The sequence below is a fragment of the Apodemus sylvaticus genome, chromosome 16, assembly GCF_947179515.1.
Source record: "Apodemus sylvaticus chromosome 16, mApoSyl1.1, whole genome shotgun sequence".
NCBI lineage: Eukaryota > Metazoa > Chordata > Mammalia > Rodentia > Muridae > Apodemus > Apodemus sylvaticus.
Genome location: NC_067487.1, coordinates 10,755,477 through 10,774,827, shown reverse-complemented (window position 1 = coordinate 10,774,827; position 19,351 = coordinate 10,755,477). Strand labels below are relative to the sequence as shown.

General features: G+C 39.1%; 1 protein-coding gene across 1 annotated transcript in view; it reads left to right on the top strand.

The window, feature by feature from the left end:
* Sema5a (semaphorin 5A) overlaps nt 1–19,351 on the top strand; it is a 453,217-nt gene that overhangs the window by 210,227 nt on the left and 223,639 nt on the right. The window contains exon 4 of the mRNA XM_052159481.1: nt 6,321–6,420. Coding sequence (XP_052015441.1) covers nt 6,321–6,420 — 100 coding nt within the window. The remainder of the gene's footprint in view (nt 1–6,320; nt 6,421–19,351) is intronic.

The window sequence follows — 19,351 nt, the reverse complement described above, 5'->3', positions numbered from 1 at the left end:
TTGAACTGTAAAACCTGGATAGTGGGCATGGTAAATGGTGTGTGTGTGTGTGTGTGTGTGTGTGTGTGTGTGTGTGTGTGTGTATGAGTGTGCTATAGCATTAACATAGAGGTCAGAGGACAACAACCTCGGTGACCAGTCTTTGCCTTCCATATAGTGTGACGAAATGCCCTTTGTTGTTTTTCACTGAGTAGGCAAGACAAACTGGCCTATATACTTCAGACGATTCTGTGCCTCTACCGTTCCTTTCTGTACAGGTACTGACATTATAAATGTGTGCCTGGTGTATAGGAATTTCTATGTGGCTTCTGGGCATCAGACAAACTCAGGTTGTCATACTTGAATTGCATGAGTGTTCCCCGCCCCACCTCTGAAAGTGCTCCCCTTCAGATCCTAATTGATATACAGATCATTATTGATATTAAAAATAGAAAAATCAGCAGCTATTGTGTGCAGGCTGAAGGAGCCCAGCTTTTTGAGACCAGCTTCCTGAGGTCGCGATTCACTATTGCCTAGTCTGCAGTTGAAAACCAAGTGGGTATTGATTTTGCTTAACAATGTATCAATAGGACTAAATTTACTCTTGAAATGACGAGGTTGCTGTATTTCCTTTTCCTACTTTGGAAATGTGCTGCCGCAATTTTATGTCTGTTGAGGTTTCATAATACAGCCCCGTGACTTGTCGAGTTTGTGTGCCATTGGCTTTTGATCTAAGCATGACTTCTCTCACTGTGCTTCAATTTTCGCCCCTATGATAAAGCAGCAGTGAGAGAAATATGGAGATTCAGAGTCATGAGCTGTTTGTAACAGAACCTAGAACCAACCGTCCCGCGGAGACTGTGCTTTAGCTAGTTTGGAGCCCGCAGTCCTGTCACATATTCTCTATACCCAGCTTCCATGGCAGAGTCAGCCAAGTAGCTTCAGGAGACATACGCATAGTAGGTTTTGCTTTGGGCTTTAATATCTTCATCTGATGCATGTCGCTTTCTTTCTGTGGCTTGGGAAAGATTTTCCTATTATCCCGAGTCTTCACTGAGTGTTCATTGTGATTCTAATTCCAGCCTGAATTTCAAATTTGTATAGATTTTTGAAACATTTTATCTGTCCCCACAATAGACTGAAGAGCGAAAGAATGAGGGAGGAAATTGGAGCTGCCACATGCCAGTCCTTAGCCACCCTTCTCCATGATCACAAATCAAGCCAAGGTGGGCTGCTTTGGAGTTCATGCTGCAGGCTGTCACACACCCAGCCTGGATTCGCTGTCTTGTTTGGATCAAGAGCTGCTCCTCAGTACAAAGACCCCCCTCCCTTTGTGGCCATATTTTCATATTTCAAAAGTTTCTCAGCATAGCTTATTATTACCTAGAAGGCCTTTTGCTTGTTTGAGATAACGTTTTTTTTTTTTTTCTTTTCTGTTTTTCCATCCCATATAATGAATGGGTACTGTCTTGCATGTCTATTCAGCACACAGTTTAAGGCCCCTAATTACTTCTGACCAAATTTATTAATTCGTGTTGCTAAAAATAGTTTTTTTGAAAGTCCAAGCAATATTTCTTTTAAAAGCAAAAATTGTACACTTCTGGTAAAATATTGACAAAATATAACCCATGAGCTTACGCCGCCATAAGAACGCACAAATTTACACGCCTGACTTTGTGGCAGACAGTTATCAGAAGACATGTGTCAGTAATTATGTTTGTATTAAGATTGGGTTGTTCAGGGTGTTCCTCAAGTGTCATAAATGATACAGGAGGTATTCAGTTTGAATTTGTAGGTATTTTGTTACTTCCCTACCTGCAATGACCTCTTTAGCCGTTATTCAAGTTCTCTTTTGTTATATAAATCTTCCAGCAGTATCAGAGGAGGAAGGAGTGCTCCAGCCTTGCTCTGTCTACTTTCTTGTCTATCCTGTCCAGGTTCTAGAGTCTCCTCTCTTGAGCCATGTTGACCTGAATTTGCCTAGCTACTCTGTTTCTCTTCATTTTATAAATCTGGAAGTCAATATTGATAATAAGTCATTGCTGTTACTGACATCTACTATCAAGAAAGTAAAATGTATATTATATGATGCTTAGATTGCAGGTTCATTCTCATATTTGTTAGATAAGCCTATTTCCCTCTGTCTCATATGAGCACATGCATGTATATGTAAATGTGTATACTTGTGTATGGATGCATCCATATGTATTTTTGTGTACATGTATATGTTTCTATGTGTGTTTGTATGTACACACATGTTTCTGATTTGCTGATACCATATACATATCTTCAACATAATTTAAGGTGTGTTTTCAGCTGATCTCTCAGATTCTGGTCTTATAATGCTATTGATTCAGCCTTACTACCTAGATTATCGTGATAATGACAACCTCAAACTGAGTTGGGGAGCCTTATCCTTTTGTCTGAAATAACTGCTGACATTTTGCATTATATATTCCTTATAGATTTTGTCTTAATGCACATAAACCTAATCTTGTTGCTTCTTAAGCATGCCATATGTTGGAGATCATTATCCAATTAGTTGATGTGCTGTTAATAGCAAATTAGCACAACCAAATAAGCTTTAAAGCACTTTTAAAGTTGGGAACACTAGATAGAGTTGTATATGTTGGAGGGAAGAGGCTTAGTTATATTAGAGACATTGAAGGGGAAAGGACTGACTTAGGAAGGGAATAAAGAAATTTAAAGGGATGAGATTGTGGGAAAATCAGGGTTTTGGTTGCCAGGAGAGGATAATGTCTTGTGACACTGGCCTTCAGGGAACATTGAGATGGTGTGGTTTGTGAATTCAGGGGTTTAGTTGGAAATGTTGGTCTGTGTAGAAATTCTCACAAGGACATTGACAGATTCAGTAAGAAATATGGTATATGGTGTGCAAAGGTGGGGCAGACTAATGTGGGTGAGGAATACAATGGACAATCAAAATGAAGAAATGGTACAGTTTGGTCAATTTTGAGTGAGTGTTGCCTGAGAAGGACACAGTTTGCTTTTTGGGGGTTGGGCATGGGAAGCTCATTTATTGTAATGAAATAAAACAGCATTGACTGCTATACTCTTAGCTCATTTTCCTCTTTTTACTCAGCTTCTTGTTATGTCTTGAGGGTGTTTTCAGAAGCACCGCCATTTTGTTGTTGCTCAGACTAGAAACTCAACCTGAAGTGATTCTCTTCATCCCACTCCTATTGGGCATTATTCCACTTTTCCTTGGGTGCATGGCAAACAAACTAGCTGATTGTTTTCTGATATTTGTAATAAGTTTTTCTGCTCTTACTTGGCTCGTATATTGCCACCACCAGCAGCAAGGTCAACCTTGGCTTTGTGAATTTTTTCCCCATCTTGTATTTGGAATAGGACCTGAGTCCTCAGCTCTGGAACCTGTAAGTTACAGTGAATGAAGTGATATACACCCTCCATCCTGCAAGACGGGATCAGGGCTCTTTCTGGGCGTCTACATGAATGCTGATGCTTGTGAACTTACATATTATTTCAGCTCTTCTGGTCTGCGTGATTATGAAGATGCCTCTGCAGTCTGCCTTCCACCTGTCAGCTTTAGTGGGAGACTTTCTCGTGGTTGCTGACCTATGATCTGTCAGTAAATCAAGCCGTGCCTCCTGAATATTGACTTCTTGGTTTAACCTGAAAATATTTCTTAAGTTTTCCACTTTGGTCTCACTCCATGACCAGTCAGACTAATGAGACCCTCACACACCTCTTTCATTTCTTTTTTCATGCCTACCACCTAAAGTCTATGGTATTTAGTATTTTAATATCTAATACTCTTCTTCTCCTTCTTTACACTTTCCAGAGCACCCTCTTTGTCAGTGTGCCAAGTCTACTTCCAGAATCATTGATTCAATACGTTAAGTGCTCACTTGAAAACTTGAAAGAGTTTTCTCATCTGTTACAAAACCCAGACTGAATGTGAATTTCCCTATAGCTTATGTGTAAGTGCACGTCTTGATTTCCAGTCCAGTGTTTCTTAAACTGAGGTTACTTTCGTTTCTCTTCACTCTTCCTCCTTAATTCACTGACTCCCGAATGGACTCACTAATCCCTAGTCTTTAAATTCAGAACTTACTCAATGGCTACCACATAAAAGGCACCATTTCCATGTTGTAGTCACCAGCACGTTGGTTTTCATTAACCATCACCTGGGAGTACTTACTGTTAGAGTAAGAATGGTTATATAATATTTTATACACACATACACACACACACACACACACACACACACACACATATATGTATATGGAGAGAGAGAGAGAGAGAGAGAGAGAGAGAGAGAGAGAGAGAGAGAGAGAGACACCATGGTATTCATTTCATGTTAGATTAAGTGTGCCTAGATGATGTAGGGCTAGTGGGAATACATGGTCTTCGTCTTAGAATAAACATGGTTAGATGATAGGCTGGAAAGATGGCTCAGCAGTTAAGAGCACTGGCTGCTCTTCCAGAGGACCTGAATTCAGTTCCTAAGACCCACACAGAGACTCATAACTGTACATAACTCCAGTTCCGGGCAACCCAACTTCCTCATACAGACATACATGTAAGCAAAATACCAATCCATATAAAATAAAAATGAATAAAAATCATTAAAACAAACAAAACAGTCTTCTTAATATATGTGGACTCTTTATTTGGGTAAGCATCATGACATGAGATCAGAACAGAGGGATACTGTGTCTCCATATTTCTCCCTTGCCTGTTCCTCTAGGACAGCTGCCCTAAGATTCTGGATGACTCTTTCCTTCCATTGGGCCCACTAGCCTCTCCTCTCTGTAGTTGTAAAATTTCTACAGCTCTATAAACACTTATAAAGTATGTTTATGTTTATACAGATATTAACACTGTTGCCTAACTGTATTATAAGTTCTTAGAAGGATCATTTACTAATAAAGTTTTATAGTACTGCTGTCTTGTAGTTACATAGTTATAAATGAATAGTTTTTTTTTAATCAATTAGTGGTAAACATGGAAAATGTGTGTAAAATACCAAAAAAAAAAAAAAAAACAGGATAGTGTTTACATTAAGCTTTCAAAAATAAAATTTTTATAACCTTAGACCAAAATACTTTTCTATTAATATCAATTCCTCAATAAGTAATAATGAAGATATTTTGCAATCCATGCACAAGGCTACCTCTGTTTCATGTGTTATGTGACAAGTTTTCCACAGTAGATCTGCTTTTATCTTCAGTGTCTATTGAAAAATGTTATAGCCTTTTTTTCTCAAGCAATAATAGCATTGGTTTGACAGTTGGCATATGCCTATCTAGTCAGTATGATATTATTCAAACACTAAATCAAAGAAAACGGGCATTTGATTATATGGTTGGTTGCCAAGGAGGAGGAGAAGGTATCCTGAAACTGGCAAGCAATGCACTGCATGTTTCTTCAGTGCCAGGAAAAAGGCACAGTTCAAAGGAGGTACGTGGCCCTTCAGAGCTCTGATTTCATCACAGTGAAAATCACAAAATGGACAACTCCCCTTTCCAGCAGGGCTTCCTTTTCTTGACCTAGCCTTATCTGGAGAGCCCAACCACTTTATCCTCTACCTGAGGAATGTCACATAGTCCCTGGTGAAATCTCCCTTTCTCTACCCTGTATGCAGCAGTGCCTGGACAACCAGAGTGAAGGAAGCAAAACTCAAAACCACGAGGTCTTGGGCTGGAGGCCTTCTAACAGGAGTTAATAGTGCTTCTTTTGAAAAGTGCCAGTATCATTAAGAGTGGCTGTTTCCTGATTTCCCTTAGAAATAATGCAAATGAGTGCTAGGAGTAGCTGCAAATTTCTCATTTATAAAGGACCAAATGTGGCTAACAAAGTCTAGTTGCAGGGCCAAAATTGAAATCGAAATGACCCACTATGGAAATACTCATTTGGCAAGGCAAAGATAGCCATGCTTTGTCCTTGGTTCTAAGCCCAGTGGGGTGAGTATGTAAGCCTCAGCCCTGGGGTCTCAGGAGAAATGGTTCTTCCCATTCTGCATTCCTTTGATGGGTCCTGTGAATGCTCATCTGCAGCCAAAGGAAACCACACATCTGGCTTGTAAATCACAACCAAGTCTTGCGACTGCAGTGTTCTTTATTGGGTGGCCACCCTCTGTGTTTTTCAGGTTAATGTATGAATCATATGATATCCTGACAAAAGCCTCCAGGGGCATCTAATGATGGCACCAGGGAACCTCCAAGTCCTCATCACTCTTCCTGCTTCCTGACCTGCCCTCTCTGTCATCCTGGAGGCAGGTCATTCTTTTTGTTTTGTTTTGCTTTTCTTGTTTTTACATTTTTTATTTGTTTCTTTTTTATTTTCATGTTTAGAAATTGGCCCCTGGTTACGGGAGTTCAGAGCCGAGAATGCTGTGGATTTCTCGAGGTTAACATTTGACCCAGGACAGAGAGAACTTGTCGTAGGAGCAAGGTGAGAGATGCTGTTTGCCCTCCACGGGCATTTTCTGATTTTCTGACTTCACTGTACATTTATGCATGACACCTGGGTTTCCTGGCTGAAATCAATGTGTACTGAATAATGTAATTTCATCTAAGGATGTAGTGCTATATACATGGATGTGGTTCATCCTCAGAGAGGGAACAGATGTGCTCTTCACTGCAAACCTGGGTCAGCGCCCCTCCCCCATGCTGCAGCAACTCTTGGGATCTGAACTCATGAAATAGGTCAGCCCAGAATTTCAGAGGAGATTCCCAGCAGGGTTCTGGGCTTACTTTAAAAGAGACAAAGTTACTTTAGACATGAAAAAAGTGAGACAGGGAGTAAATAAATTTGTACAGAGCTATGGACCCTGTGAGAGATGGGCCCCTGTTTCAGACCCAGGCCATCTGAGCTGATGAAACATGGTCTTCACTTATCTGCATGTTTGTCCATAAAATTCTAGAGACATGGTCTTCACTTATCTGCATGTTTGTCCATAAAATTCTAGAGACCACAGGCGTCCATGTGCTTCTGCACACCCTCCACGGACATTTTGCTGACATTGAATTACCCATTGCCAGGAAGCTGAGATATCAAGGGAAATATTGTCATGACTCTGCTTACCCTGAGGAGAGACAAAGCAGATTCCTGTGTGGAGTCAGCTTCTGTGTGCATCTGGGCACAGGAGCCCTGCCCACACATTTAGAGTTGTCTTTGTCATCCTCACTGATATCTCCTCTGAAAATGTATGTAATTCCTACATTCAGAAATGTGCCGTATGTAAATATGAATTCTTCTGGAACTAGAGGAAGGCACCTGGAACAACCGATTGTTCATGTCTCTGTCATCTCAAATGCTTTTCTACATTGTAAGACAGCAATTTTGTAGATCGAGAATTTGTAAAATTCCTACATAGACCTGAGTGAAGTTCAGTGTAAATTGTGTTCTGGGTTTTCTAGTTAAACATAGTATTTCTCCTAGAATCATCTTCTTTCAGATTCTATTTCAGAGCATTTGGGGAGGACATGAGGGATCATGAACTCTATGACACTACAGCTCACCTGTTGGTTCTGAGGAGCCGCAATGTATGCTCCGTTGTTTAGATAGTATGATAGGTAACTGGAACTGTCAGAAAATGGATAGTAGGTGGACTGAGGTCACAGGGCTGGGTAGGTGTCACTTTGGATGGTTGTGAAGGAAGGGTGGGTGTGAGCCAGACAAATTCTTGGTGCCTTTTTCCTCACACTCTCCCATCGATATGACTAGGGAGTTTCTGATGCCAATCTCAGCCCACTCTTTAAAGGAGAGTGTGTGCTATATATTACAAGGGTTTTAGGTTGGCCTCCTGGTGTCTAGATTTTCTTTTCCTTTTGAAACCACAGTTAACAAAATCCTCTTTTTATATAATGACTGCTCTTGGGAGCACCATTGGATAAAAGCTGAGTGTCTGGTTTGACTGCCAGCATCTGCCTTGATGTCCCATGTCTCTCATAATTTCCCACATGGTCTAGGCTTATGGAATTATTTAAGCTTCCCATAGCTATTAAGTATATTCTCTTGCCTCTGGGATTAGGTTCGAATTTTTCCAATGTACTGTCTACTCCTCAGTCAGCCTATTCCAAATTTTCTTCTTGTGGGTATTGTTCTCTTAGAGAAGGTCCCAACCCAATGTCTTCTACTTGTTTTGAACTTCTACATTGTCTACTTTACGTGGCTCCATTAGAATCCAAGGGTCAGTTGTTATCACTGCAATGTTAGGGGTACTCTATTACTTCCTCACAAGTGTCCCCCTCTTCCTAGGTAACAGATGCTTCAAGCCTTTTTTGTTTGACAGGTTTCCTAAAATGTAGCACAGTTCCTTCCTCCTTGTAGAAACCCAAAGATACCAGACTCATTGACAAGCTCATCACTAAGATTGGATTTGTTCCTTTGTGTATGTCTGAGAAAATTTTAAGAAAACAGATGTAGAATGACCTCAGGTTTATTCCAGATGTTACATTTGGAACAAACATGAAAAGGTATCTCAAGGCTTGCCTTTAACTGTGACCCAAGCAGAAGAGGCCCTTTCCTCAAAAGCAGGTCCAGATATGTCCCAAACAGTGTTCCTCCTATATAACTCAGTTATCTTTCAAACCATTTTTAAAGGCTTTTTCGATTAGCTTGACTCAAGAATCTCCACCAGCTCTGGAGGACTGGAAAATTTGACATTTGGTCAAGACACAAGCTTCTCTTAAGGGACGTAATAAGACACAGAGTAAACCATAGATTGTGACAAGCTCCTGTGCCTGCTCTGGGTGCAGTAGCAACTAGGGATGGTTCTCAATGGAAAACCATCCTTGGCCATCTTCATCTGAGCAGCTCTGCTGGTCTACTTAGCATTGCTTTGCAATGGACCAGTGCTTGAGTCACCCTGGTGGGTAATGTGGTGTGGTTCCTAGAATAAAGACAGTGAAATACAGTATTCTCGGTGACACCTGAATTTCAGGTAATCAAAACATGATATTTTACAGAAAGTAGGCTTTGGGAGCCTGGAGACCCTAGGGACAATGGCTATGGTCTGTATTTTAGACAATGTTTAATACATTGTAGCTACTTGACAAATGAGAAAGAGAGGACTAAGCTGGGCTTTCCAAGTTCTGTGACCCAAAGTCGACTTCTGAGCCTAATTTTCTTATCTGTAAACTTGGTATGATTATTATCATCTATTGTGAGGATTAAGGAAACAGTCCATGACAAACTCTAGCTACATTAACAAGCTCCCAGCCAGCCTGCAGTGTGAGGAAACTCTGCACTTTCCACATGAATCCACATTCATGCACATCAGCATTTCAGGCAGATAACCCCAAAGGAAGAAGGGAGAAAATGCATCAAAAAAATTGGTGGGATTAGGCTCAGAATGTTTGAGAGGGAGTCTGACCACTTATCAAACTTTAAAAATAGCCTAGCGCTCAGGTTCTTATTTGGGAAGCAATGACCTAGCAAAACACGTTTGGATAACATGTGTGTTTTTCAGAAACCATGAATGGTTTAAATATATGAGCTGTGGAAAAATAGAATGGGTGTTTTTATTTTGTTCCTCCTTAGTACTAGATGTTGCTTCTCTTTAAACTGGGGATGCTCTATGTCACTGAGATTGAAGTCAGTTAACGATCCTTAGCACTCTTTGATGAGCTCATTGTGAAGAAGATGGAAAATAAGTTCTTAGGCACTCCATACATACAACTAGAAGGGATATGAATGGGAATCCATGCAATTTCCAGAAAACTTCATTCAATAACGATTTCCAAGGTCTATGTTGACTTTCATATGAGTTTGAATGCATTGGTGTTCAAATCCTGCATTACTCTTGCTTCTTTGCAATTTAATAATGTTCATCTTTGCAACTATCACACTTAGCCGTCTTCCCTCAAAGGAAATGTAGAAAATGCTTTAAGACATTAGAAAATCAGCACTTCCAAAGACAGTTGCAATTCACCTTTCTATTATTTGCTTCTGGTATTTGACTTCCATGGGTTTCTATTCTTAGGATAATATGCATCTGGTATATGTGTATTTCGTGTTACAAAACCTGCCAAAATCAATTTCATGGAATGAAAAAAAAAGAAAGGAAAATCAAAGCAAGAGAGTATACAATCGCTTGCAGTGTTTGTGTGGATAATTGTAAAATGTATGGCAGTAATAATACTTCACAAGCTACAAGTCTCAGATTTCCTGTAGATACAAATGTAGCAGCAGATGTAAGAGAGGGTGATAACATTTATATTTTGCAAATGAGTTCTTCTTGTGCTCTACATTCAATCTAAGGGGTTGCAAGCAATGATCTATAGACACGACATGGATCTGTATCTGTATCTGTATCTATATTTTTATGTGTTGAATTTGAATGGCGATTGCCTATGACAGTTGACTAGGTGTGTTGTACCAGTTACTTGCAAGTCAGCTACATTTAATACCACAAAATGCTGTGTACTTGTCATGAAAGAATGCATCATGAAAGCTCCCATAGGGTCTTCACCACTGAACAGGGAAGACATTGTGGTTTTGTGTGTGCCTATTTGGACACTTCTTCAAAATGGCTTTCAAAAGGGAAAGCATTGTTTCCCCTGTGTCTTGTTTTATGATGTTTTTACTTTAAACTCTATTTGTTTCATAGGCTATCAATTATTTACTTTCCATATTTAACATCTTACACTTTCATTCTTCTTCTAAAGTCTTCAGTGTAATGTAGAACATACTCACTGAGGGCTATATTTTTACCTGTGTTTTTTTTTAGTCAGCATGAACCCAGACAGTGCTCACAAGCCAACCCTCATCCTCAGTCCAGCTTACTTAACCACTTTTTAAGTCAAGTGGTGAAATGGAGACCCAGAATCCAGTGGATCAGATGATAATTGTGATTGATAACAAATCTAGTGATTCGTTTTTCAGGAAATATTTGGTTTTTATTCATTCAGAAGTCTATCAGGAAACGGTAATACTGTGACTATGCCAAGTAGAGAGATGATGGGTCTGGGTAAGCCTCCTATACACATGATTTAGTGTGAGGACAACCAATAGTGCCACCCCTTACACACCTGCCTCCAGTGTGGATCAGCCATAGCAGCATACCTCGTTCACTGACCTGGTGTCAGGACCATTCACTCTATGGGTGCATATTCTGCACACTTGATCATTACAACTCATACTTGAGAGCAATGCAGAGAAGTCTCTAAATAACCTTTGTAATCAGTAAATACTCTTCTAGATAGCTGATGATATTCCTATTTCTGCATAGAGAAGAGTATAGATTACGAATCAGAATGGCATTTTGTTTGGTTCTGTGTTTTAACAGGAAAAAAATTTAAAAGTCATTAATTCAGTTGAAAACCTGAGTGCTCCTAAGGAAAAGGTTAGTTTTCTTTAGAAATCACAGTGATTGGTTAAATAATTTCAGTGTGTGTATGTCTGGGAATTGAAAAAGGACATATTTATAAGTTGTTCTTTTAAGCTAGAAAACAATGTATACATTTGGTTAAATGTCCTGTTCCTAGACCATGGTTGCCTGGCAGTTTCTAGATGATTTGTCTAGAGCAGGTTCTTTAGATGATTTGTCTTAAGTTGAATCTAGCTTTTCCCATAAGAAGCCAGGACTCTGGAGTTTTGTGTCCCTAATAATCTCCCAATGAATTATTTTAAGAAAGCATGTGCTCTTATAAGACTATGCCAATAACAAGGCAGACTTCGGCTAAATTAAAATGAGGGTTGCTTTTTATCCCCCTCCTCACAAACAAACATTCTACTACTTCTTATGAAGATGTGTCAGGGAGAGAGGTTAGTTTAGATTCAGGTAAAGTTAACTTTAGCAAAATTGCCTAATGCCATTCTCTGTTTTTTTGTTTTGTTGTTGTTGTTGTTGTTGTTGCTTTTTGTTTTTTGTTTTTCAAATAGCTATAATCCTTGTTTTTACTTTAAAGTTTTACTGGAGATTTAACTTGCTGGAAGTATTGTATCATTAAAAACAAACAGAAATGCTTATAGGAGAGAAAGTAGAAGGCTCGATGCCCCAGTGGAGGGGAATGCCAGGACAGGGAAGGTGGAGTGGGTGGGTTGGTGAGCAGGGGAAATGGGGATAGGAAATGAGGAAAGGGAATAACATATAAAATGTAAATAAAGAAAATATCTAATAAAATAAAATAAATAAATAAAATGTAAGTGATAGTACATTAGACTATGGAACAAAATAGAAAAACCAGCAAATAAGCATATTTGTAACACAGCGAGGAGAGATCGTAATATTACATGCTCCTGGAAGTAGGTACAGTCAACATGGGAAAAAAATAAGTAAAAAGGAAGAAATACTTAAGGATCAACAGTTCAGCTTCCAGCAGACACATATGTCTCTTCCTGAGTTTGAAGGATGTGTTTTAGTCAAGCTTATGAAATTAGAGGTAACACATGTCAAGGGGATGAAAACAGTGCCTGGGAGTGAATCCAAGAAGCAGTGGCCTCACCATGCAAAGCAACCCAAGGGGACAGCCATAAGGGATGGCTGCGTTCTCATTAATTCTGACTTAGCAGAAGCAGCTGGAGATGGAGGAGGGATGCTGCTGCTCCTTCCTTCTCCTTTCTGTTATCTGACCTCCCCTTTACTTTGGGACTTAATTACATTTTCTTGTCCTATCTTTTCTTCCTCGGGGCTGGTATCACTATGTGCACTGGTGCTTAACATTCTTTGCTTCATTAGCATGGTTTAAGGTGAGCCATCATTTAATTTTTAGGTTAGAACAACAGTGGATCTGTCTCCCTCAGATGACTGCAGGTGCTTCAGTTTGCCAAGGTCTGAAGTCTTAGATCTGAGCAATATTAGCGAGATGTAGTTATCTAAATAATATCTCACGTAGACTTCTCCAGGGAGTGTGGTCCCTTTGACTGTGACCAGTTCTCTTAGTCTTTGGTTATACTGTCCTTCTGAGTGTTAAAGACCATACAGTTATTCAAAATTAATTTATATTTGTACTGTCCAGGCTAGTTGAGGATGTAATCCTCAGGGATGACTTGAGCTTGAGATAAGTAGAATAATTAATTCTTCATACTTGGGGCATCAGTCTGGCTTCTTGAGTCAACTATTGCTACACTGGCACTGCCTCCCCATTGCAGGGTGTGGTTGTGATTAAGTTGTGTGGATGTGATATACCTTGAGTGCCAGGAGAACACTCTTCTGAGCCAGTTCTGTGGGGCTCATTAGAATGTATTAACTTACATACTTTCTTTTTAGGACCCTTATTTTACCTAGTATTTACTAGGTGAATTACTAGTAGCTACAGTATGCTGTGAAGTATCTTAGGTATTGGGGAAACTGAAGCATATTCAACTCCAAGTGCAAGAGTTGGTTGATAGTGGCCTTTGAGTTTGTTTTCTGTCTCTTTCAAATAAAGTTTTATTGAAACAAAGTTGTCTGTTCATTTGCAACTTGACTGCAGATAGTTTGGAGCTGTAACTGCAAGGTGAATATATATATATATATATATATATATATATATATATATATATATATGCCATAAAGGTAAAATATTTTCTACTCTGGTTTATAGATTTCTGACTTTTGGTTTAGCAAGTGTGATAAAGACACTAGTAATTTCTTTGTGAACAACTTCAGTGGCACTTAGGACAATAGCAGTAAACTAATTCGATGGTACCTGGGGCAAGGATGACTACACTGAGAATGCCCCCAACCAGGTGAGCCTTGGACATGCCTTGAACACTGGTAGACAGTTCTCATCAGAGAACTACAGGACTTCTGAGTCTGGGAAGAAGAACTTGGAATGCAAATACACACAGGTGACTCACAAAGGAAACTGACTATGGGTGGGGACCCTGGATCAAAGGTAAAGCTGGGAATTAGACTTCTACAGGGATTGGCAACCCTTCATTCAGGCCAAGGGCTCTTACCTGCTACTTGTAGACTGTAGAAGTCCTTTCAGACTCACTATTTGGTTTTTTCAGATCCAGTTCTGTGTGGCAATGGAGAATCCCTTCTGACAGCAGCAGAGAGATGTCCCAGATTCCCACTCCTGTGGGTCCATGTGCTCACACATGCATGAAGAAATGCTGCTACTGCACAGTGAGCCAAATGTGCCAAGATTATGAGAAACTCTGGTGGGGGTTGTGGTCGGGTCAGAAAGAACTTGAAGTTAGCCCTTCAGAATGGAGAACGGAGAGGAAACAGGTAGAGATAATTTTTCAGAATTTGGCTTGACAGTGATTGATGACAAAACGGGTATCTGAGGGTGAGGGTCCGAGACTTCAGTGGGATGCAGTGGGGGCATGCATGTAGGTGGATGAGCAGGGAATCTTCTGTTCCCCAAAGACGTATGAGGATGAAAGCTCATAATTCAGTAACTGAACAGAGCCCAGAAAAATGATTTTACATGTAAATAATTAGAGTGGCAAATACTCCTAGGAAATCACAGGCTAAAGGAGGCAGCAAGACTCAGTTGGAATTGTTTTGAGTCATTGAATTTCTCTGATGACTAGAAAATGGGATATAAAAAGTCACATATGTATCAGATGCATGGAAGAAGAAGTCACAGTGCCTTTAGTGTATCCAGTCAGCACGGGGTCATCCAACCCTGAGAGTGCTGCAAGTTGTATATAATGCCTAAGGAGGTTCAAATGATTAGAGTGGCTGTTAACAGCGTTGATGTGTAACTCTCGTTCAAGATATTTTTTTTTTCCAGAAAAGCTTTCTCTGATTTTCCTCTCAGTCTGTGAAATTTGCTAATAATATTGGATTCCTTCATGGAAGCATTAAAATCTGCCTTCATCCCTCCTTCCTTGGTAAATCAGAAGCTGGCTCTCTATTTCTGAGGCCTTTATTATTACTTTAAAAATATTCTTGAGGATTTGTTTCACTTTGTTCTGATTCTATTTTTGCTGTTTTTGGAACAGTATTGCTTTGTACCCCAGGCTGGCCTCATACTCATGTGGCAGTCCTGTCTTTTACTTCTGTGTGCTGGGATTACATGTGTGCACCACAACGTCTGACAAGGCCTTATTTCCCTTTGTCTTGTCACACCATTGTGATTGGGGGTCTTGCTCATGCTGCAAAGTGCTCTAACCCTGAGTGGCCTTCCCATCTTCTGATTCAATCTTCAGTTCGAGGGATTGAGCCTAGTGTCTTGTTTTCATGGTAAGCAAATGCTCTAGCCCTGAGCTGTGTCCACTTATGCCTTATGAACGTGTCATTTAAATACAGCACTGTGCCACTGACATGGTTGGGCATAAGTATTAATTTTGAATCTTATTTCAAGTATGTGACACTTTTAAGGGTTAAATTGAAATACCCATTTGTAGATAGAAAATTAAATGATCCGATATGACGCATGAGTGAGTACTAGACATAGAGAAAAGAAAACAAATAGATAAAATCAGAACTACTTAAAATTTTTCTTCCAACAATGTATTTACTATATATTTTAAACATTTTCTTTAAAATAATAAAAAATATTTTATTATTATGGGGGCATATAGGTTTGTTCACAAGTACAGTGCCCATAGGCACAGAAGAGGCTGTTAGATCACATAGAGCTGGTGATACAGGGAGGTGTGGATCTCTTGCCAAAGGTAATTGGTTCCTGAAAGAACCATCTGAGGTCTTAACACAGAGACATCTATTCACCTCCAATGTTTAGAGTTTTTGAAGATGTATAGAAATAATCAAGATTGGACCAAACTTGTACTTGTTATCCCATTTAAAATATATATTATCAAAAACCTCCCAAAATTAAATGTCTGTGATGTAAACATTAACAATTGAAGAATACTATCATTGTACTTGCACCATATGTCTCTGAGCTTCCAGTTCTGTCAGAGGAGCCAATGCATGTGTCTCCATCACGTATCACACATGCACCAGACTCATGAGAGAGGAAGTCTCTCATGACTCATGAGTAAGGGAAGTTACCCTTACTATATTCACTCAACACAGAGCCATTTATGGTCGTTGGCTCATGCTCCAGTGCACCCCATGCACATAGACACAGTGCTAACTCTTTTCAGGGTTGTTACTGATAGCAAAGAAAGAAAGAATATTGAGCTGGGAGAAAGACCGGGTGAGGAGCACTAGGCAGAGCTGGGGAGGATGTGGTGGTGGGTGGATATGATCAATATATATTACATAACTGCATGGAACTACCCAAAAATAAAAACATATTACTTAAAACATGCGTGTAATTTAAGTTTAGGTTGCCACAGAACTACTAAAGAATGAAAAATATTAATTTAAACATACATGTAATTTATGTTTGGCTTGTTAAATACACCTGTGAAGAAACACAAGGAAGAAATGTTTTCTAGAATAATTTTGAACGCACACAAAAAGATACAGGTGGCTTAGAATTAACTTACAGTCAGCAAACAGAGTGAGAAATAACCATTTTAAACAGGTGTAAGAGCTGTCATTAAGATCCTACAAATTCCTTCCATTTGTTAAAGGAACAAATCTGTTAAGGATTCACACTTAAATTTTTTTATGGAACATTTTGTGATTCTTATTGCATATCTACCATCTTTCCAGCCATTTCACATATTTAAACTTTCAAATCTATTAATATAGCTGAAAACTTGGTTATCTTGTCAAATACCCTTGTGTCACACAGCGTCCTTTTGGGATGCTGACAGCCGCTCTGAAGGAAATGTGCTGTTGCCAAAGCAGAGAGAATAATGTTGACTTGGATACAGGCCTGGCAACATTTTCCCTCAGCAGAACCTTCTCAGATTTACTTGTATTGTGATAATGTATAGGAAATATATTTTGTCTTCAAATTGTTCCAGGACTGACCAACTTAAGACCAAGCTTTTGTTAAACAGCAAGAGTTTCTTGTCTCCATTGTTGACATGTTTTCTATGAATGCATTTGCATCTTGATCTGCATTTCTTTCGGGAGACATCCATGCCTTTTTCCCTTAAACACTGAATTCTCAGTTCCATGCACACCTCTGCCTTATCATGTTAAATAAGAATGTAGACTTTTTTCTTTGCTTTTATAGTCATATTCATCAGAGGCCAATTGAGTTATTCTAAAAGAATGTCATCTTAAAACACCTGCGTCTTTCATAATTAATGGAGGTCACAGTTACATTTTATGGTGTCTCTAGATGAAATGAGCTTTTCAGTTAATATGCTTTGGATGGTTCGACCTTTTCTTGAACGCCCTCTGAACTGTAGTACTTTGCATGGCGGCGGCACTCAGCCTCATCTGGTACGGATCTCACTGTTCCCTCAGAGACCAGATTGGTGTGTTTTGTGATTTGTGGATAATGTGCCACTGGGGGATGAGATGTGACCCAGTGATGGGTCTTCAGTCCTAGAATCAAGAAGACATAAACTCCGAGACAGAGAGAAAACCATTTGGATATCTAGAGGAGGAAAGGATAAACAGGCCTTAGCATTGTCATCTGGCATCTGCCAAAGGCAATGGCTTTGTGATTTGAATTAGTCATCTGCATCTGTGGATTCCCCCAATAACATTACTCATAAAAGTGATCTGGCTTATTGCATTTGAATGTGTGATGTCTAATTTTATTCCAAGACCTTGGGAACAAATGTCTAATTTTACTCCAGAAATACCAAGGAGTAACAAATTCATATTTTTATCTAGTATAGCCATAAAAGTAAACCAAGTTTACCCCTTAGCAAACTGCTGCTTCTTATTTCCATAATGAGAAGAAAATATGGGAGCAGAATAGTTCCTTTAAATTGTGTCACCGCGTACAGAACAGTCTAACATCTTAATCTTTTGTACCAATGCCTCTTTCCCTTGAAGAATGACCATGGTCCTCATTACTACCTGTTTACATCTAGAGGTGTTATGAAGATTAATGGGAATACTTAACGCTTTGAGCTTCTCCCAAATTGCCCCATTAGAGAAACAGACGCTAAGAGCAACATTTGGTTAGCATCTCTGGTTGGCTGCAAGCCCAAATCATTACTCTTTCATGTTGGAAAGGGTGGTGGCCTTTCTCCTGGACCTCACATATATTGTTTTCCCACCTCTGTGCTCACACAATTGCAAGATAAAGTGCTTGCTTCTTCTGCAGTGCCCTGGAGAACAGCCATTTGCTGGGGACATAGATCTTACTTGGTGGTATGAGCGGCCCAACATCTGGGAGTATCAATTTTTTATTTCTTTTAGGAGATTTTCTTTCTTTTTGTAACCTTTAATTTCATAGGTCACTGACACAAACTGTAATAGATCAACTTGTCTTGGGAGATTTAAAGACCTTCTTGTTGCCTAGCAGGATTGGAATTTTTGTGCAGCCAAAGCAGTGTTAGGTCTAAACTTGGATAAAAGTGGTTTGTGAAAAAGGTGAGAGGTCCAGTGGAGGGGAGGGATTAAAAGAATCCCATCAGCATTTCACTTGGGATTGTATGGGGGCAAATAATCTTGAAATAGGTGGGTGCTGTTGTGGTGCAACATTGCAAAATGTGCAAATGTTACATGTTTACAGTACAAAAAAAGAACCACCAGAGCGCTTGAGAGATTACTTGGGTTTTCTTCAATGCATTATTTATTAAACAAACATTTAAAAGCAACTATTACACTGTGCCCTTCAAAACAAAAACAAACAAACAAAACCACAAAACAAAGCAAAAAAAGACCAATTGCTAGAAAAATGTAATCAACCAACTTGAAAACAGACATTTGCGTAGACACTGAAAATATGTAAGGCTATACACAGTTGAGGTGACTTCAACTTCAGATTGTCCAAGTCCTTTGTTATCAAGACTATGGTTTATAGTTGGTTTTCCAGTACCAATGCTCAACCATAAAAAACCATACATATAAGCAACATTGTAATGACTGAACAGGTTATATTTATGGATACACACACACAGTATATAATAATTAGTGAATTAATGCAAAAGATTTGAAGGAGTTATGGGAGTATTTGAGAGTACAGAGAGGGGGAAAGAATAATATAATTATGTAATTGTAGTTTCAAAAATAAAAGAAAAACAGACTATGGCTTATAAATATTGTCTTATTAATATTACACTTATAAACTGTACTTACTCAAATAAAGACATCATTTCTAGTTTTGTATGATGTTGTAATCATATCTGATGATTTTGAAATGGTAGTTGAGAGAAATATAAACATTTAAACTGGTTTCCAGGAGTTACTAAAATTCACCTTGACATTTTGATTTTTTAAATTTAATTTAATTTTATATTATTTTTTTCCAAAGCCTATTAGCTTTTTTTTTCTTTATAAAACCTACTTTAACCTTTATCCTTTTTTTTCCTTTTTTTTTAATTTATTGATATATTTATTTACATTTCAAATGATTTCCCCTTTTCTGGACCCCCACTTCCCGAAAGTCCCATCAGTCCCCTTCCCTCCCCGTTTTCCCACCCAACCCTTCCCACTTCCCTGTTCTGA